The following is a 19,085-nucleotide window of genomic DNA, read 5'->3' on the forward strand; positions in this document are numbered from 1 at the left end:
CTCAAAACCCCATTGGCTCACAGAACCTGGAACTTGTGCTCAAACCCCATTGGCTCAGAGAACTTCGGGGGCCTCAGGAAAAAACAGCCCATTTTAGGACAAGAGGGTTAAAGAGGCATGTTAGAATAGAATTCCATTCTTCTTCTTTCCTCCCTCATTTACTGCCATAACTATGACAGGAAGAGGCCACATACCCAATTTTAGTTCTACTTTTCCTGGACCTGATTAACTGTTTTTCAATACATGTTGTCTTACAATGTTTCTGTTTTTGTGTAAATGTCGTTTGATTCTATGTTAATTTGTCTCATCCGTGGTGATTCTCCCCCTCTTTGAGTAGTGATCAGTTGTTTATAGACCCAAACATGATAAATAGTTCTCCAAAGAGGGGGGTTGGTGGTGGTTCTCTATAACCAAAAACTTGTCATTCTAAAGGTCGTTCACAGGACAGAGTTATTGCAGCAGTTCTTGATGATTAAGGAATTAATAAAGAGTTGCATTGCAGGTTGAGAACTTGAACTCCACTTGTAGACCAACTCTGTCCTAGATGCAATGGCAGACAAATACTCCATGTTGTATTCCCAGCCTGCTGACAGCACAGGTTAGAAACAAGGAGAGAATGGCTAGAACACATAGTCTGAGTGGTATTTTCAACAATAAACTTCAAAGACATGTTTTGGGGACTTCAGAGACTTATATAAACCTGTTGAAAAGGAGCATAATAGGTCCCCTTTAAATTAGAAACCAACGATGCCTTGGAATCACGTGGGACTCACCTGGGACGTATACGCAAAGATGTCCGCAATGGCGTGCATGGAAGGCTCCGGGGGGAAGATGTAGGTGTTGCGCACCATGAACTCCTTAAGGATGTCGTTCTGGATGGTGCCGGTCAGTTTGGCCTTGGACACACCCTGCTCCTCCCCCGTCACAATGAACATGGCCAGCACTGGGATCACTGCGCCATTCATCGTCATGGAAACAGACATCTTCTCAAGCGGGATTCCGTCGAAGAGCATCTTCACGTCCTCGACCGTGTCGATGGCGACACCTGCCATGCCCACGTCGCCGTGCACGCGGGGGTTGTCAGAGTCGTAGCCACGGTGCGTCGGAAGGTCAAAGGCCACAGAGAGGCCCTGCTGCCCAGCTTCATGGAGGTGGCAGGGTGGGGGTTAAGATTACAATCATAGAATATCAAAATATTTCATAAGTTTAAAGACTGAAAATACTAAAATACATAACAATTCAATGTTGATATTAAATAAACAAAATGCACTTGAATTCATGTTGAATTCATCTTCAAAAGTTGTAACCCATCAAGATGTCATTTTGAAGTAGGTTATTACAAAACGCATTACCTATTGCGTTCAGGATGTTAATTACAAAATGTGTTGTTGTTATTATATAAAACAGTGTTACAAGGAGGAGAGGAAATAACGTCATAAAATAAATCTCAGTTGCTGCACGCGGCAGCAGTAAACGATCACTTCAATAACCTAGCACTGCTTGCAAAAGCTGGAATGGACAATACGAACATGCAGCCATTGATTAGAAACAATCCCAGGAAATCCTTTTCCATGGAGGTATCGACAACTTGGAAGCCTCGCTGCGGCCATTACTGCAAAGCCGCACAGTGCTGACCTCTGACACAGATTGACAATTCCATTTTCTGTATAAACGTATAAATGTATATATAAACGGCCATATATTGATGCCTACATACAATAAAATCCAGTGACAACATTTTGTGTTGTTTTATGTCAATGTCAACAATTAAAAAAATCGAATAATTTCAAAGATTTTCATTAACAAATGTCTTTATCCATCCATCCATTTAGTGAGTGAGATCAATAGATCTCACTCACGAAAAATCTATCGATCTACAGATCGATTTCTAAAGAAGAGGCGAGGTAAACGAGGTATACCACAGGCTGACTACGAGGCAATCAGACTGCACAAGATGGTTGACAGTAGCCCAAATCTGCTTGCCCAGGGTAACAGTTATTGTCAAGCCCTGTATGTATGTTTGTATGTATGTATGTATGTATGTACTGTATGTATCTATTTATCAATGTTTCTATTTTTCTATCATTCTGTCTTTCCTTCTATCTATTTATCTGTTTTTTTTCTTCTGGCTCTTAGCTTTCTGGGTTGTTTCTCTGTTTTTAAACACCTTTGATGTTGTCTTTGTAGAACTTGTTGCTCTCCTCCACGGTGCTGAAGCCGGCGTACTGCCGGATGGTCCAGGGCCTGAAGGTGTACATGGTGGGGTAGGGCCCCCTGGTGTAGGGAAACACGCCCGGCAGCTCGTCCACCGACGCAGCCGAGTCGTCTTTGGTGTAGACGGGCTTGATGCTGATGCCCTCTGGCGTGCGCCACACCAGATCCTCGGGGTTCTTCCCCTTCAGCTGCTTCTTGGCGAGAGCGGACCATTCCGGGTGCAGCTCCACCTGCTCCTTCAGCGGCGCGGCGGTGTGGAACTGTCTGGAGCGGAATAAGTGTGCGGAGGAAGCAGGAGCTCCCACGAGGTGACGGGCAGCCAGGGCTGCGCACGCCCTCCGTGCTGTCAGCATTCTTTCTGTCGCTGAGATCACAGCCGTGGAACACCTGATGGGGGGAGAAGGAGTTAGTAAAGCTGCCAAGTTAGTAACGATGCTGGGACACAGGGACAAGAGGTCAAGGGACCATTATGTCAAGTCAAAATGAGAAGAGTTCAGATTAGTTTTCATGCTGACTGAAACTGAGTGATGTTAATGTTATTCAATCAATAAACAGCTCGTAAAAAATATATAAACCTAAGTTAAACCTGAGCACATGAATTCAAATTTTACAATTGTATTGTTTTCATCTCCCACTTAATGAGCTTCTATATTGAGGAGCAAAAGTAAACCAATTTTTGGCATGAATATCAAATGATGTTCCAAAATTACATTTATTTACAGATATAATTGTATTGTTTTATCCACTTTGTGTATTTCAGAATCAGCATCAATCAATCAATACTTTTCATATACAAGGTGAGAGTAAGTGAATTGTAGTGCACACAGATGAGTAGCATGAAAAAATAATGCTTAACAGGCTAAATATATATAATACACTATATACAGAATATACAAAATTTGCTGTATGCACCAGATGTATATACTCTATACGTATACGTATAAATATGAATACAATGGGATATCAAAACACATATAAGGTATTGAGAAATATCCCAATTCCTCTCTTAATATGGACATTTTCATTTGTGACTTCCCTGTTTACCAAGTCCATTTGAGGACCTTACTCATTTACTACTGCACATTGCACATATTTCCCAATATTTTCTCTAAAACGAGTTGATCTCAGAGGGAAAATGTTCTAAGAAAGAGCTTTGATCATCGAGAGCTTCATAAATGCGGAGCGTCACGTTTCTACTGGGACATAACTAGTGAGCGGAGACTTAATTCTATTCAACGTTGCCATTACAAGCCTCTCACCACACGAGGGTAACGTTTGAGTCGACATCGAGCTGGACTCCGGCCTCTAATGTGGAATCCAAGCAAAAATAATCACTTGTAGTAATACTTTGCTAAATAAAGAGCAGAACTTAACATACAAACACGGTAAAACACAGTAAAACATAACAAAACATAATAGTTGGTGTTAAAGCGCGTCCTGCGTGGATACAACCGGACATTTCTGACCTTGTGGTTTGTTGTGTTCCGTGACGCCGACGGGCACAAGGCGTGTGCTTCTGCCGTCCAATCAGGCTTTCGGAACGGCGACGGCGTCAGCCAATCACACTCCGCGGCCCACTGCCGTGCCCTTTGACCTCTGACACCGGAAGCTAAAGCAAACGCAAAGATCTTCCCGTTTCGAGGAGATGCTAGACTCGCGGTGGCGTACTCATTTCGCCACCGAGGGGCGACAGAGCGCTGAACGAGATTCCTCTTCGTGTGTGTTGACGACCTGCTCCAACTTATAGGTAAAAAAAGTAATAAGTAAAAATGATAATTGACTAAATATTTTTGAGGGGATTACATTTTCAAAGACAAAAAAATCTGTTTGAGTTCAAATCATTATTTTAAATAGATTGTTGAATTTCTAAAATGTCACTGATCAGTGTGAATTGAATGGACTAATTCCTGTTGTTTACGTTCTACTTCCTCCGTGTATTTCTACATACTCAAAAGAAAAACAACTGAACACAATTTGTCAACACAGTACTCCCAACAGCCATTTTTATTAAGAGTTGATCGATACAAACGGTCATAGTTGCCATGGCTCTCTAACGTTCTGTACAGTAGTACACTGTTTAAGATGGATATACAAAACATAGTCAATAAAGCAAAATCACTTAGCATTCAGCAGGACGAACCTTTATGGAAGCGGCGATGCAGAGCATAGCTGGTAATTGCTCAGTTAAATAGTAGTAGTAACGTGGCATTGAACATACCTTATCTCTACCACAAAAACTGGAAGGCAGTACATGTTTGGATTGCAATGTCAGACGTATCACTGGCTAAATAAACAAAATGTACAAACTAAAAGCAATACGAATAAAACCAAAGTAGCGTATTGGTAAACCAGCCAACAACATTAAGACAAAGATGCCAAACTGTGCGTGTGTGCATGCGCGTGTGTGTGTGTGCATGTCTGTGCATGTGTATCTTTGTTTAAAAACACTAAAACCCTTCTTGCGGTATCCAACGTGGCAACAAAGCGGCTGCAGATAGTTTGACCGTTGGGGGAAGAGGCGGAGATCCCTGGCAGGATAGGTTGCGGCACATCGAGCCCCCGCTGACCTTTAACCTTTGACCTTTATCCCCTTTACCTACACCCCTCCTCCCGCGAGCCCTCATTCCAGCTTGAGCAGCTCCACGTCGAAAATGAGCGTGGCATTCGGAGGGATGACCCCGGGGTGGCCCGTGGCGCCATAGGCCATGTCCGGCGTGCAGGTGATCTTCGCCCTCTGGCCCAGACTCATCTGTGCAGGGAGGGGGAGTGGGCGTTAAGGAGGGACAGGCCTCAGCGTTTCAAGATTGAAAGGTATTTGCAGAAAAAATGCCCATGATCTTATTTGCCGGTTACCTGCGCGACTCCTTCCTCCCAGCCCTTAATGACTTCCTGTCGTCCGATCTTGAACTTGAAGGGCTTGTTTCTGTCTCGGGAGGAATCAAACTTCTTCCCGTTCTGCAACATACCTGCAGAGTGAAAAAAGGGGTTGGGGGGGGGCGGGGTTGAGAAAACTTTTAGTGTTTACAGAAACTGGTAAATCCTGGTGGGGTTTTTTTTTCTGTGCCGTTTTTTTTGAGCCATCGATTTTGATCACGCAATTGTTATTGCCTAAAACATTCCCTGCGCGCCCCCCCCCCCCCCCCCCCCCACGATTCCAGGAACCATTTTGAAGAGAGGTATTTCACCATCAAAGGCCCGGGGAACAGCAGGAGTCTCTTATCCAGATCTTGGCACTGGAGTCGCGATCCAAGCGCACAAAAGAGAAATGCGAAGCAGGAAGCGTTCCGTGGCCTGGTTCCGTGGATTATTTTGGAAGAGAAGTAGGCCACCGCCTCGCCCCCGTCCAGACCACGAGGAGGAAGAGGCGGGCGAGAGACGCATTACTGTGCCACTCCAGTTCAATCAGCCGTGATAATAACATTAGGACCATTAAACACTTCCACGGGCAAATGGAGGGAGACAGGACGACTCAGAAAAAAACCCGACAATAATAATAACGAGAAAGAAGAGAGAAGGGAAAGAGATTCTGCAGATTTCCTTCAGTGCAGTGTCCGTGAGGGGGGGGGCACACTCCACGCACTTGTCGAGCTTCGCGTTCCAATTTGGCTCACGCCCTCAGCTGTGTCATCCACTCTGTTGTCGACACCTCTTCACTTTCATTCTGGTCTGATATAGACTCACAGAAATGATTCACCTTTTGCAGTGCAGTTTGAAACCAGCCAGTTGCTCATTTGTGGTCGCTAAATACACCGCATTCCAAATTATTATGCAACTTGCATTTAAGTGTCCTAAACATTTAATTTTTTGTTTTTCAATTAGACTCGTGGATGGTTTTGTGTCTCAGGGCTCTTTGGATCACTGACACCAATCTCAGACACCTGTGATAATTAGTTTGCCGGGTGAGCCCGATTAAAGGAAAACTACTTAAGAAGGACGTTCCACATTATTAAGCAGGCCACAGGTTTCAAGCAATATGGGAAAGAAAAAGGATCTCTCTGCTGCCGAAAAGTGTCAAATAGTGCAATGCCTTGGACAAGTTATGAAAACATTCGATATTTCACAAAAACTTAACAGTGATCATTGTACTGTGAAGAGATTTGTGGCTCCGAACCTCAAGGTGTAGGACCCTCCAGAGGCTTGCAGCTTTGCATTAACCTACTATTGGGCCAACCCTAAGCAATGCTCACAAGCAGAAACGGTTGCAGTGGGCCCAGAAATACATGAAGACTCATTTTCAAACAGTCTTGTTTACGGATGAGTGCCGTGCAACCCTGGATGGTCCAGATGGATGGAGTAGTGGATGGTTGGTGGATGGCCACCATGTCCCAACAAGGCTGCCACCTCAGCAAGGAGGTGGCGGAGTCAGGTTTTGGGCCAGAATCATGGGGAGAGAGCTGATAGGCCCCTTTAGGGTCCCTGAAGGTGTGTAAATGACCTCGGCAAAGTATATAGAGTTTCTGACCGACCACTTTCTTCCACGGTACAAAAAGAAGAACCGTGCCTTCCGTAGCAAAATCATCTTCATGCACGACAATGCACCATCTCATGCTGCAAAGAATACCTCTGTGTCATTGGCTGCTTTGGGCATAAAAGGAGAGAAACTCATGGTGTGGCCCTCATCCTCCCCTGACCTCAACCCTATTGAGAACCTTTGGAGCATCCTCAAGCAAAAGATCTATGAGGGTGGGAGGCAGTTGGCATCAAAACAGCAGCTCTGGGAGGCTTTTCTGACATCCTGCAAGGAAATTCAAGCACAACTCTCCGAAAACTCACAAGTTCAATGGATGCAAGAATTGTGAAGGTGATATCAAAGAAGGGCTCCTATGTTAACATGTAACTTGGCCTGTTAAGATGTTTTAGATTGAAATAGCTTTTGATTTCAGTAAATTTGACCTCCTAATGCTGCAAATTCAACAAATGACCATTTTCAGTTCTTTACAACCTATAAAATGCTTTGAAACTCTGTTGTGCATAATAATTTGGAACAGTGCATTTTGAGTTTTTTATTTTAAAAAAAAATACTGTTATGATTGGGAGGTTTGTTCAATAACATTCAAATTATACCCTTACGGTTGATGACTTGAAAATTATACTGTCATTTGCATCGACTATTTAGGAAAATCAGAGGAAAATACCATTTGCATAATAATTTGGAACGTGGTGTACATCACAGCGTGCCAGAAAAGTGCACCACCTTTTTTTATTTATTTTATTAATATTTTTATTTGTTTTATTAATTATTATCATTATAATAATAATAATTATTATTATTATTATTATTATTATTATTATTATTATTATTTATACATTCATTTATTTCATTATTGTCTTAATATCTTTACCTGATTATGTGTTCATATGTAATTATATGTAATATTATTATTGTTATGCTTTGGCAATGTAAGAATTCTTGCCATGCCAATAAAAATAATTTTAACAGAATATTTGACCCATAGCGCCACCCCGTGCCGGGCCGCACCGCTTGTGTTCCTTCAGAAATCTCACTACGGCATTTTAGCCAAGGTGTGAATACAGTAGAGCCATCGTTCGGCAGAAATGAAACCCTCTGCGCAGCAAACTCAGGTTCGGAGACGGCAGCTAAACCCGTGGAGTGGAACGGGCACAGTGCAGCCTCTCCGCTTTCACCACCTCCCACTAAACTTAGTCAGCTTCCAGGAATCGCCGTCGCACGTGTGTCTGCCAAAGCCCCGGAGTCAGAGGGTGCATGGTGAGGAAATGAAAACCTGCTTCACCCACCAGAGCAGGTGAACGAACTTCACTTGCCTTGAAATGCTGACGGACTAAGTCCCCTCAAATGGAATTCCTCAAATAAAGAACAATTACATGAAAATGTAACTTAAATACAGCGCTGGAGAAAAAGTACTCGATTACTTTCCACTCCTGACATCTACTCTTATTCTTTCTTTCATCGTGGTTTAGTTTCAGTCCCTTGCCTGAGAGTTTCGGGGACACAGATCAGGCCTAATCTCAGAGCAAATCCCACTTTTAATCTGGATGAACTGAAATGGCATTTCTCAGTCCTGGTTTAAAAAAGACTTAGAACTAATCTAGATCTGAGTGAAGTTTAAATTAAACCTTTGCATGAATTGGTGTGGCCTCCAGGTAGACCAGGTTGATCCTGATTAAGACCAGACAGAAGGAGCTGACAAGTCCTTCACCTTTTAGTCTTGGACGACTAGTCTACAACAAACTCATCTTAAAATTAAGCAACATCTGAAAAGGTTATTTTTTTAAGTCCGAATTCATTCACCTCGGATTAGTTTCGTCCCGATTTAGGTTAAACCCCGTAAAAAAAAAAAAGCTATAAGTGTGACCAACCCTGCTCTCGCGCCGCTCTTATCATTCTCTACGTGGGGGAGCAGAGGGCGGGGTCTTTCCCTGTGATAATGATGCCATTCCCTTCCGGAGGCCCACTCCCCCACCCCCAACCCCGCCCAAGCCCTCTCCCTCCTAAGTGGCGTGAGAGCAGACCCCAGTTCGCTGGGGCTCCGTCTGGCTCAGTCTGGCTCCTGAGGCCGTGTGTGTGTGTGTGTGTGTGTGTGTGTGTGTGTGTGTGTGTGTGTGTGTGTGTGTGTGTGTGTGTGTGTGTGTGTGTGTGTGCGTGTGCGTGTGCGTGTCTGCATGTCTGCGTGTGTGTATGTGTGTTTGTGTGGGGCGGGGGGAGTTATTTTTAACCCGGTTTACAGTACCCCCACACCCCACCCCACACCACACCACCCGCCCATCTCAGTCTGCCAGCCTTCCTGGCCCAGGTCCACGTAGATAGTGCGCGTAAAGCTGCAAAGTCACATGAGTTTGTGAAAAAAAAAACGTTTTGGGGACAATCATTCATCAAGCAACAATTGCTGCTACTGCTGCTGCTGCTGCTGCTACTGCTGCTGCTGCTGCTGCTGCTGCTGCTGCTGCTGCTGCTGCTGCTGCTGCTGCTGCTGCTGCTGCCGCCGCTGGGGAAGGAAGGAGATTCGTTTGGGGGTTGAATCACACTGAAAGGAATAAAAAGGGTTATACTGCACCAAGTTGGACCTGTTAAAAGACTTTCAGCAGAAGTTACATGTAGATGTAAAGTGTGAAAGGGAATCGTCCCAGTCACACTTCTCCTCAATTTACCTGATGTGCCAAAAAAGTTGCCGAATAGCAATTTCAGAAGTTATTCCCCCAATTATGAATTCATTTTGAACAAACCCTTGAGCGGGCCACACCATGGGAGGTCTGCGGGCCACAGGTTAGTTACCACTGACCCAGAGCTTCAAGTCGGGGGCCCCAACTTTTTTACCAACGCTGTTATTCCGAGTCCCGTTTTCTGCAGCTTTCCCTGAAACTGAACAAGCCAAATGACAAACCAGCTGAAAAAAATGTCAGTTGTCGTTGGCTTTTGCCACCAGGTTATTGAGAACTGCACAAGAGATGAATCGTCTTCGCATTCAGGGTGTCACCGTTTAAATACACCTAAGCCACTGCTTCTGAAATATCTTCAACACCATTCAGAAGCAGAATGTTGTGTCTCCACTCGAACGCTCCCTCCCACGGCGTCTGTTCCCTGAGAGCAGCTCGGCGTCTCCTCAGTCTATTTTAGTCCCGACACTCTGACCGAGTGCCGCTGGGGTCTCCTGTCCTCGTTGTCACGTGTCGCTGTAGAGAGGAGCACTCGGACGTATTTAGGCCTGACATCAACCTGCCCCCCCCCCCCCCCCCCCCCACCAAGGTTCCCAGGGGTGATGGAGGTAATTGCGGGGTCTCATTGTGACGACCTCCACACTAAATTGGGAGTACACGGGCAGATGCGATACACTCTTTGAGCAGCAGAATCCCCAAGGTTTGTGTACGTACTCGGACGCCCATCAGCGAAAGTGGCGCTGGGACGTGTCAGGTGTGCACCATGAACAGCGCAATTCAAAAAATCCTATGAAATGGTATGAAATCCCTCTTTCCCGCCACTTTGGCGCTGTCTTGTAACCATGGCTTGATCCTTTCGGAATAAAACTGTGACAATGTCCTCTCCGGACCTCTGTGGACTCAGACTATTTCCTCCTGTTTGGAGCTCACGGCTTCATCTGAGGGCACAGCGGTGAAAACCAAAAAACATTTTCCTGATACTCTCCCCAAGGATTGTGACATTTAAAAAGGCTTTGACGATGGCCACAGCGTCGTTCATGGACCTTATCAGATGAGACTTCAACAAACAGCCTCCCCTCACGACAGGGACACACCACGCCACACAACCTTCAGAAGACTTTCAAAAAGACAGAATCACAGAGACTTTTTTTTTTTTTACGTCTCAGCGGTGAACACACTATCGGATTTATCGAGGACGGATACACATCTTGGGATTCTAGCACACACTACAGGGGCTGGGATGCAAGACTTCATATAATATCAAAATCGACCCGAGAGTCTCACGACCAGTCCTCAGACCAAGACTGATGGCGATGGAGTGCCTCTGACCTCTTCAAATCAAAACAGCTATGACAGTACAAGACAAGACAAGAGATTTCCTGATGATTCGCTTGAAGACCTTGAAAAGCCCTTTAGTGTGCACGACGCTTTACTTACATGACAACATACAGTTTAGGACAAACAAGCGCCTTTCTGTGTCTGGTTCACACAGCGCTTTTCCTTGTGCTCAACTCTGCATCATCTCTGTCATCAAAGGAACAGCGGGAGAGAGAAAACCCAGCAAGACGTGCATGTGTGCGCTGATTTCCTGGTGCAGATCCACACAGGCCCTTCTTCTCAGAACCCGATCAACCCCCGGAACTACGGGAGCCCGTGCCCGGGGTTAGAGCAACATAATCCAATAGAGCAAAAGCAGTGGAAATGACAGGAGACTGGGGAAAACATTGGCTGAAACCAATTTTAACACAGGGATATGACATGAACATCTCCAAAACAGCATGAGATAAAGATGGGGTCTTACACTAGGAACTTGTTTTCTTCTCATTCCAAAGTTTTGTTGTCAAATAAAAAAGAAGTAAATATAAAATATATATATATATATATATATAAAATAATAATAATAACAATAACAATAATATAAAAATGATAAAAAAATAACAATAATAATAATTTCAAAGTGACTTTCAAGTAACCCAAGGACACTTCATTAAATGAAAGAATACATTTTAAAAAAATGAATAAATAAATGCATCAAATAAAAATAGCTTGTGAGGTTTGATTGTGATTTAATATATTTGTGATGGAGTGCTTCAGTTGAAAGCAGGCAAATGTTCATTGAGAAAGGAATCTGACCTACAGAGATATTTTTTTAGCTGTGGTTGGAGCTGCTTGTGAATTTCTCAACAGGTCCTTTAATCTACAGTACAACCTCATGGTGTATCAAACCAAATAAAATGACTGCCTCGGGATAGCCTCACCACAAAGAGAAATTTAACTGCAAAAAAAACAGAAAACTACGAAAACAGTCAAGAGACAAAGCCTCTGGCTTTACTGCGCCAGACAGCGATTTCAGAAGAACTTCAGAAGAGCTTCAGTTACACCATAGGGCCAATAATATGTGGACACCTGAACACCACACCCATGTGTTGTTGGAAAGGTCACTGGGCTCTGTAGTGCATCTTGTGCCGGAGCCCAGCCAAGAAATGTGTTATAAATCAGTCAGTAACAACAAAATGATCCTGGACGCAGAGGCGCCAGACAGCGGGTTTTTTTGTCACCCCACTTTCTGGAATTACGGTAATAGAAAGCTGGCGACAGTGGCGTCGTTGGGGGTGGGCGTCCCGGGCTTCAGCCCCGAATGTTTTATGAATAGCCCCCCATCTAAAATAGCCCCGCAGGGCCGGCTCTGCGCCCCGATCGCTCCCTCTCCGATGGTACCAACTGTGCCCACGCACCAGCAATGGGTCGCCCGTCATCGGTGCACCAAAACAGTGTGTTTTTATTGTAGATGTAGGGTATTTTATTTTACTCCGTTTCCTTATGGAACCAAACAAGCACCGTGCGTGACGGGTACACATTCTCCGTCACTCTCTTCCCTCCGGAGTGTCCCCCCACCACATGGCCGCCCATGCCTGGACGGCCGGACAGAGTCGTGACATGGAACCCGGGGTCTGTCTACTTTCTGTCTGACCCACTTCTCTGGACCACAGAGCCCGAGGCACGGGATAACCCACATTCTTCTCCTAAACTGCGCTGCGTTTTAATGCTCTACCTCGAATGCCGCACAGTCGAGTGTGAAACAAACACGAGAACAGGCACCAGAACTCAGAGTGTGTGTGTTTGGGTGTTTTTCTCAAAAAAAATATGATTTGCTCAGCAAATTCTATTGAGCATTCATACAGAATTAAGATCATGTGACGCCAAAACACCCCATCAAAATGAATAAAAATCCTTCTATATGGAGTGTGGGGCTCTTTGTTTTTTTGTTTTTTTTACACATTAATATTTTGAGGTTCTGTTTCATTTCGATTTTGGATTCTTTACACACCATACTACTCCTGTTACTTGGCTACCGGAAGCAAATCGGAAATGAACTGAATTTGGTGCTGACACATCCTGACAGCACGCCTCTTGTCATACAGTACGGCCAAATTCCAGGATATTGTGTTCATTTAATGTTTCATTTGCTTAATGATTGACACGCAAACCATTCATTCTCCCCTCAACATGCTTCTATGTGTTAAAAAAGTAGAAAATCAAGAAGCTCTTCTAAATGACATGGCTGATTTTACATGGCTCTTATATTAGTAACAGCCTGTGCATTTGGTGTAAACACTTGCATGCACGTGACCTTCTGACTGACTCACAGTGAGCTTCACATTGTGTTTAAAAAAGAAATAAAAGAAAAGGTAAAAAAGGAAGGTGATGTGGGAAAATTTCCTCCCGTGAAAAATCTAAATCGGCTTCACACCAGACTATATGTAAAAGTGTTTTACCTATGTAATGAACGACACACGTCTGGCCCTTCTTTGGGAATGTTCTTCCTGTTGAGAAAGGAAATACAAAAAGTAAAACATGAATTATTACGTGTTGTTATGTTGGCACATCTCAGGGCGGTTACGCCTTTAAACCCTCTTTAACAACAACGGCTGGATTAAGTCTAACCAGGTGTGGAACCTCAAATCCTCTGCGTGGGTGTGTGGATGCACCTTGCACTACTCCCCAAATTTGCACTCTGCTGATATCCTCACTGTGTGTGAAAATGCCAGACCCACAGTGCTGTCAAACGCACCTCAGTGCTGTGTGTGTGTATGTGTGTGTCAGCCATTAAACACATGCTCAACTCATACAAAATTTAACTTATTAAGTGTAAATTTCCCAATGTGACAGTTACGAACATATAACACAAATAATATATAATAATAAAAGACAAATTGTCGACCAACTACAGATAGGACAATTTGTGAGTTCCAGAAAAATGCCCTGCAGAGTGGGAGGATGACATAACCAAATTTGGATATCCAAGAACCCCCACAACCCAAATACTAGATAGACAGACAGATAGATAAATAGATAGATAGATAGATACTTTATTTCTTTATATAGCAGCTCACATGAAAACAATTGGCAATAATAATAATAATAATAATAATAATAGTAATAATAATAATAGTAATAATAGAGTAAATAAATGGCAATATGCGATGAACCTTAAACTTAACTAAAAATATAACAATTGGCGCAGTGCTTTACACCTAAAATCAAACCAACATTTTTGAAATTTGGCCATATGCAATACTCCTGAGAAAAGGACAATTAAGCTCTGTATCAACGATTCACACAATTCACCCATAGTGCAAGTTGGCATCCATATATCAAATGGATATAGTGTTTGTGCCAGGTTAAGAACCAGGTGCGACTGTTCAACACGATGCAACTAACTTGAATTATATTGCATCACGGCGTGCACCCCCCCCACGTAACTGCAGGAAGCCCCGACATCATATTTGCAAAACCCCCGATCGTGGCAAAGTATGCAAGGAAACAAACCCACTCACCGTCCCCGGGAGATATAGTTTCCACTTCCACGCCCATTATCGCACTATTTCAAGCGGTTGCTTCCCAAAGCATTAAGTCTACGAAGCGTCTCGGGGCGTGTTATGCGGAGGAACCATGCAGCCCCCGATCAGCACTGGACCGTGCACAGCGCCAGCAAAGATTACGCTCTGCAGCGCCTGGGCTAAACCCTCGAGATGTTTAACTGCCTCCCATAATACCGGTTCCAGCGCTAACGGACCCTGCGGGGCGGGGGGGGGGGGGCGGAGGCTATCATCTCAGAGCCAGCTGCCCCGGCATTCCGACTTGGAATGCCGACACAAATTGCCGTTACGCGCAGTGATATTTACTAATAAAGGTAAATACTATAAATACTAATAATAGTATTTGCTAATAATAGTAAATAGCATGTCCAAGCGGGCGCCCCGGTTTATCCGGGTTCCGACGCTACTGGAACGCAGCATGGATAGTAAGCATAGACACTTCCGGAGGGGGCGTTCCCGACCGGAAGTGGGGTCCATATCCGAACTGTCTCCGTCAAGATAACGAGTGGAGCGTGTTGTAGTGTCTGGCATTCTGGTATTATTATAATTATTATTATTATTATTATTATTATTATTATTATTAAGTGTCCTCTGACGCGCGCGTTGTTGTCAAATATTAATATCAGATACAAAGCTGTTAAAAGGTCTTAAACCTCCTGGAACGCTAACGAAACAAAGCGGCGCCGTGTGACGTCACAAAGCAGTTCTACTCGACACACACACACACGCACACACGCACACACACGCACACGAGATGTTAAACGTGTGAGTTGGTCGGCGCTACCTCAGCGTAAACAATCAGAATATTGTAAATGATTTGAAGCTTTCGCAGAGAAATGCTGAAGTAGAACATGACAAATGTATACAAGCAATTTCAAGGTCGGAAAGCAATGTCATTCACCTCCAGGAGCTCTGCTGTAGATACATGCATAGTGTTTATTTTTATTTTTAATCGATTCCTTTTCTTGTTATGAGTTGGATTTGAAGATTTGAGGGGTGAATACAATTCGGAACCAGGACCGATAGAGGCAGCAGGACAAGCGCCCCCGTGTGGGCTAAGCGAAAGGGGACGAGACGAAAAGGCAACGATTAATAAAACGACAACTCCCATAATGCAGTGAGGGCTGCGCGATTTTGCTTCCGGGTCAAATAGAATGGGACTCCAGCCGGGAAGACGTGGAGCCAACGTGTTCAAAACCACAAAGGCGACGTCTCAATGGATAGTGACGCAAAAGTGCAAATCAATTAGAATAATATCACATGTGATGCTCCTCACTGTAAGTTATTAACGTTATTTCTTCATTCAGACGTGAATATCAGTCTAATGTAACAGGCTGAGGTTTTGTGGCAGGATGTATACTTATACTGTTGTAACCTTTTTGTTTTCCACCCTGGTTTATTTGACTTTATTTATATGTACGCAAACCTGCATCGTTTCCTATTTATGTCGGAGTGTAAGCTGATGATAGGTTGCTATGTTTATTCCACGTTGTCATCATTATTATTATTATTATTATTATTATTATTATTACTATATATTGTTATTTCTTTATTATAACATCTGTCTATCATCTATATATCTATCTGTCATCATAGATTCATTTTTTTTCAGATGTCATTGACTTACTAGTGCCATTGATTGATTCAATTACCTGTTCCCGATTCTAGGAGGAGGGCATCCCTGTGCATCGTAAATACACCCTTAGCCTTCGCCTGACCAGCGCCACTAAGGTCACTGGCGCCTAATCAGCTATAAGCCCTCGTCACTACTGACCCATGCATAGGAGATTAAGTCATGTACTTGTAAGGAGGCACGACAGAGGCTTTCCTCATTATTAGGCTGCACAGGTGGCAATAGACAGAGCTCTGTACAACAGAGCACGTTTCAGATCGGTACCATTTCATTTATTCCTGTTTCGGGTTTGAGTGGTTGATTTCTTTATTTTTTTTTTTACTTTGTTTCAAAGCCTAAGTCTGCTCTTTCTCTTCAGGATGGACCTTGGAAAGGGAAAGCTGCTGAGGACGGGCCTCAACACCCTACACCAGGCCATCCACCCCATGCACGGCATAGCATGGACAGACGGAAAGCAGGTCTGCCTCACATCCTTCTTCTTCATTGACGGCGAGGTAAAATTCGGGGACACCAACGTCATTGGCCAGTTTGAACATGTCTTTGGTCTCTTCTGGGGCCCGCTCTGCTGCTCCGGCTCCCCCGCCTTGTTGGCTGTCCAGCACAAGAAACACATCACTGTCTGGCAGCTGCAGCTGAGTGCCCTTGAGCAGAACAAGCTACTGTGCACCCAGACCTGTGAGATGAGTGAGCCTTTTCCTCTCCTCTCCCAAGGCTGTGTCTGGCACCCCAAAATGGACATCCTGGCTGTCCTGACAAAGAAGGATACATCTGTGTTGTTCTCTGTGAGGGTGGACAACCGGAGAGTCAAAGCGGACATCAAAGGTAGCGGCCTCGTCCACTGTGCCTGTTGGACGAAGGACGGCACACGCCTGGTGGTGGCTATCGGCAGTGCCCTCCACTCCTTCATCTGGAACGACATCCAGAAGAGCCTGGTGGCCTGTTCTTTTTGCCCCATCTTTGATGTCGGAGGCTACATCTGTGCCATCGAAGTCACCGGGGAGGCTCAGGTGGCCGTGTCTACCGAGCTGCCGCTGGATAAAATCTGCGGGCTCAACGCCGGCATGGCCTTCGATTTGCCCACAGAAACAGACTCCCTGCAAGCACAAGGTGGGCAGCATATGCGCATGTCAGATGATGACAGAAGTGTGGATGCCAGAAGGAGGTCTTTTGAATCAGACAGGTCCTGCATTTCCTCAAGCTCGGGCCCAGTTGATCTCACCCAACTCTTAGCCAGGCACCGTCGCTCTGACCCCAGTCCCCTCATCCACCTGCGCCGCAGGGACACTGTTACAGGTTCGGGCCAGGACTCGTCTCACCTCATCCTGGTCACGTACGAGCGGAAAGTGACCACTACCCGAAAGGTGAGTATCCCGGGGATCCTGGTCCCGGACATAGTAGCATTTGATCCACGAGGTTCTACAGTAGCCGTGGCATCCAACACCTGTAACATGGTGCTGGTGTACTGCATCACGGCCTCGGCCATGCCCAACGTCCAGCAGATCTCTTTGCAGAAGAACGAGAGGCCGAAAGGTGTCTGCTTTCTCAGTGACAAGATGCTGCTGATAATGGTCGGCAGGCAGAAGTCCAACGACCCCGCTTTCCTTCCGTCCTCAAACACAGATAAATACATCCTCCGCTTAGTGGTCAAAGAACTCATGTATGATGGAGAAACACCTGTTACTCTGTTCGCCTCTGCCCACCGTCCCGAATCCCCTGGTCATTTTCACGCAGGGATTAGGAGACACTCTGAACACCTTCCTAAGGATGACAGGGAGCGTCCAGGGATAAAGGACTTGGTGCTCCCTGGTGGAGGAGTAGTCCGTTCACCAGGCAGCAGTCGGCGGCTGATAGAGGAGGTGAGGAGCGGCGAACCCAGCCCAGTCACCAGCTCTGTCGACTTTTCCGACAGGGCCACATCCAGCACGTCCTCCATTACTGTGGAAAACTTTGAAATGGACCACGGCCTCCTCATGCCCAACCTGCCGCTTGGCAACCAGGCCAGCCGTGACTCCAGCCGGGCTAGCTCGCCTCACTTCGAGCCACCAGACAAGCTCCATACCATGCGGCCCATACCCGAAAAGACCTCCAGTCCAGCCAGGGAGCATGCACTGGAACAGCTGGCGCAGAACATGGACCGACTGTTTACCCGCTTTGCTGACGTGCAGCAGTGCATGTCAGAAATCCGAGATTATACCCAGAACGGCAAGAAGGGCATCAGTGTGTACCCCACGGCATGTGAACCGCCCTATGTTAACGTCACTTGTCAGGTAAGGGAGATGCTCCAGACATTTGGCCCATGCTATTTGCATTGTTTGATAATGTGTGTTTTCGTGTGGTGCAAAAGCATAAACATGTCAAGCAAGGAGAATATTTCCATTCAGCTCTTTAATTATGTGTTCAAGCGATCAATGGGCTTAAACATTTTAATCTTAGGCTACAACTTTCATTTTAAGGATTAGCCCGAGGGTAGACCTCACTTAATGGAATTGGCTAATGCCTGTGACATAGAAGTAATTGCATTCCCACACCCGCACGTGCGCTCTGAAAAGTATCCGTTGCAAAACAAAACAAACGTGCACGTGTTCGATTATCAGACAGATTATAATACAGTTAACCTTGACGTCCCTGGATCAATAGTGATTAAAAAAAAAAAACAAGCATGTCCCTCATCAATAACTGTCTCTTCTTTTTTGGCCTTTGTGTAGAAGCAGCTGTCAGAGAATGTGTTTATTGATGAGCGGAGGCCGCTGTTGCTGTGTGAAGGGAAGCTACGTCTGAACGCCCTCCAAGACCTCTTCAACCTCATTACTGTGGAGATGATGCATGGTATGTGGGGCCCTTCGTGTTACGAGTAAAGTTTTTTTATAATTACTTTCTTTCTGGACTGGTGTTTGGATTTGTTTGATTCGTAGCAGTTTCGCTGTTAGTTTAGAACATTCACTGGCCTGGTACCGGAACTGGTGAGGTTGAACATAGTGTATATATTTGTAGTGAGCTGATAAAAGCAACGCTAATGTTAATGAACCTATCCATTGTCACCTTTTATTGGCTATAATTTGCCCCAAAACTAAGCCCTAAAGTTACTAATAATCGTAAAAAATCTTGACCTATCAGTGTGTCCCTCCCACATGAATTGAAATGGTATTTTTAGGTCATCACACAGTTCAAAACAATTTCTTGTTTTGGTGTTTTTTAAGTTTTGAAACGTACACCGCCCCTCAAAC

The 19,085-nt window shown here is 44.9% G+C and overlaps 3 protein-coding genes across 4 annotated transcripts in view; 1 reads left to right on the top strand and 2 right to left on the bottom strand.

The window, feature by feature from the left end:
- mmut (methylmalonyl CoA mutase) overlaps positions 1 to 3,719 on the bottom strand; it is a 30,613-nt gene extending 26,894 nt beyond the window's left edge. Inside the window, exons 1-3 of one of the 2 annotated variants that reach the window (XM_079996831.1) lie at positions 3,681 to 3,719; positions 2,168 to 2,601; positions 774 to 1,141 (exon numbers count right to left, since the gene is read on the bottom strand). In XM_079996831.1, the coding sequence (XP_079852957.1) occupies positions 774 to 1,141; positions 2,168 to 2,567 (768 nt within the window). In that variant the 5' untranslated portion in view covers positions 2,568 to 2,601; positions 3,681 to 3,719. The other variant, XM_079996832.1, reaches the window with a different exon arrangement.
- Positions 3,720 to 4,187: 468 nt separating this feature from the next.
- Positions 4,188 to 14,345, bottom strand: fkbp1b (FKBP prolyl isomerase 1B). Its single transcript, XM_080024592.1, has 4 exons — positions 14,187 to 14,345; positions 13,125 to 13,172; positions 5,068 to 5,180; positions 4,188 to 4,963 (listed from the first exon to the last, which is right to left on the bottom strand). The coding sequence occupies exons 1-4, from the start codon at positions 14,221 to 14,223 to the stop codon at positions 4,835 to 4,837; spliced, it is 327 nt and encodes a 108-aa protein (XP_079880718.1). The 5' UTR covers positions 14,224 to 14,345; the 3' UTR covers positions 4,188 to 4,834.
- A 1,875-nt stretch (positions 14,346 to 16,220) lies between these two features.
- Positions 16,221 to 19,085, top strand: part of wdcp (WD repeat and coiled coil containing) — a gene marked incomplete at its 5' end in the record, with an annotated part of 6,964 nt that continues 4,099 nt past the window's right edge. Inside the window, 2 exons of the mRNA XM_079996564.1 lie at positions 16,221 to 18,128; positions 18,567 to 18,687. Coding sequence (XP_079852690.1) covers positions 16,221 to 18,128; positions 18,567 to 18,687 — 2,029 coding nt within the window. The remainder of the gene's footprint in view (positions 18,129 to 18,566; positions 18,688 to 19,085) is intronic.

This window comes from Zeus faber (assembly GCF_960531495.2).
Source record: "Zeus faber genome assembly, chromosome: 2".
NCBI lineage: Eukaryota > Metazoa > Chordata > Actinopteri > Zeiformes > Zeidae > Zeus > Zeus faber.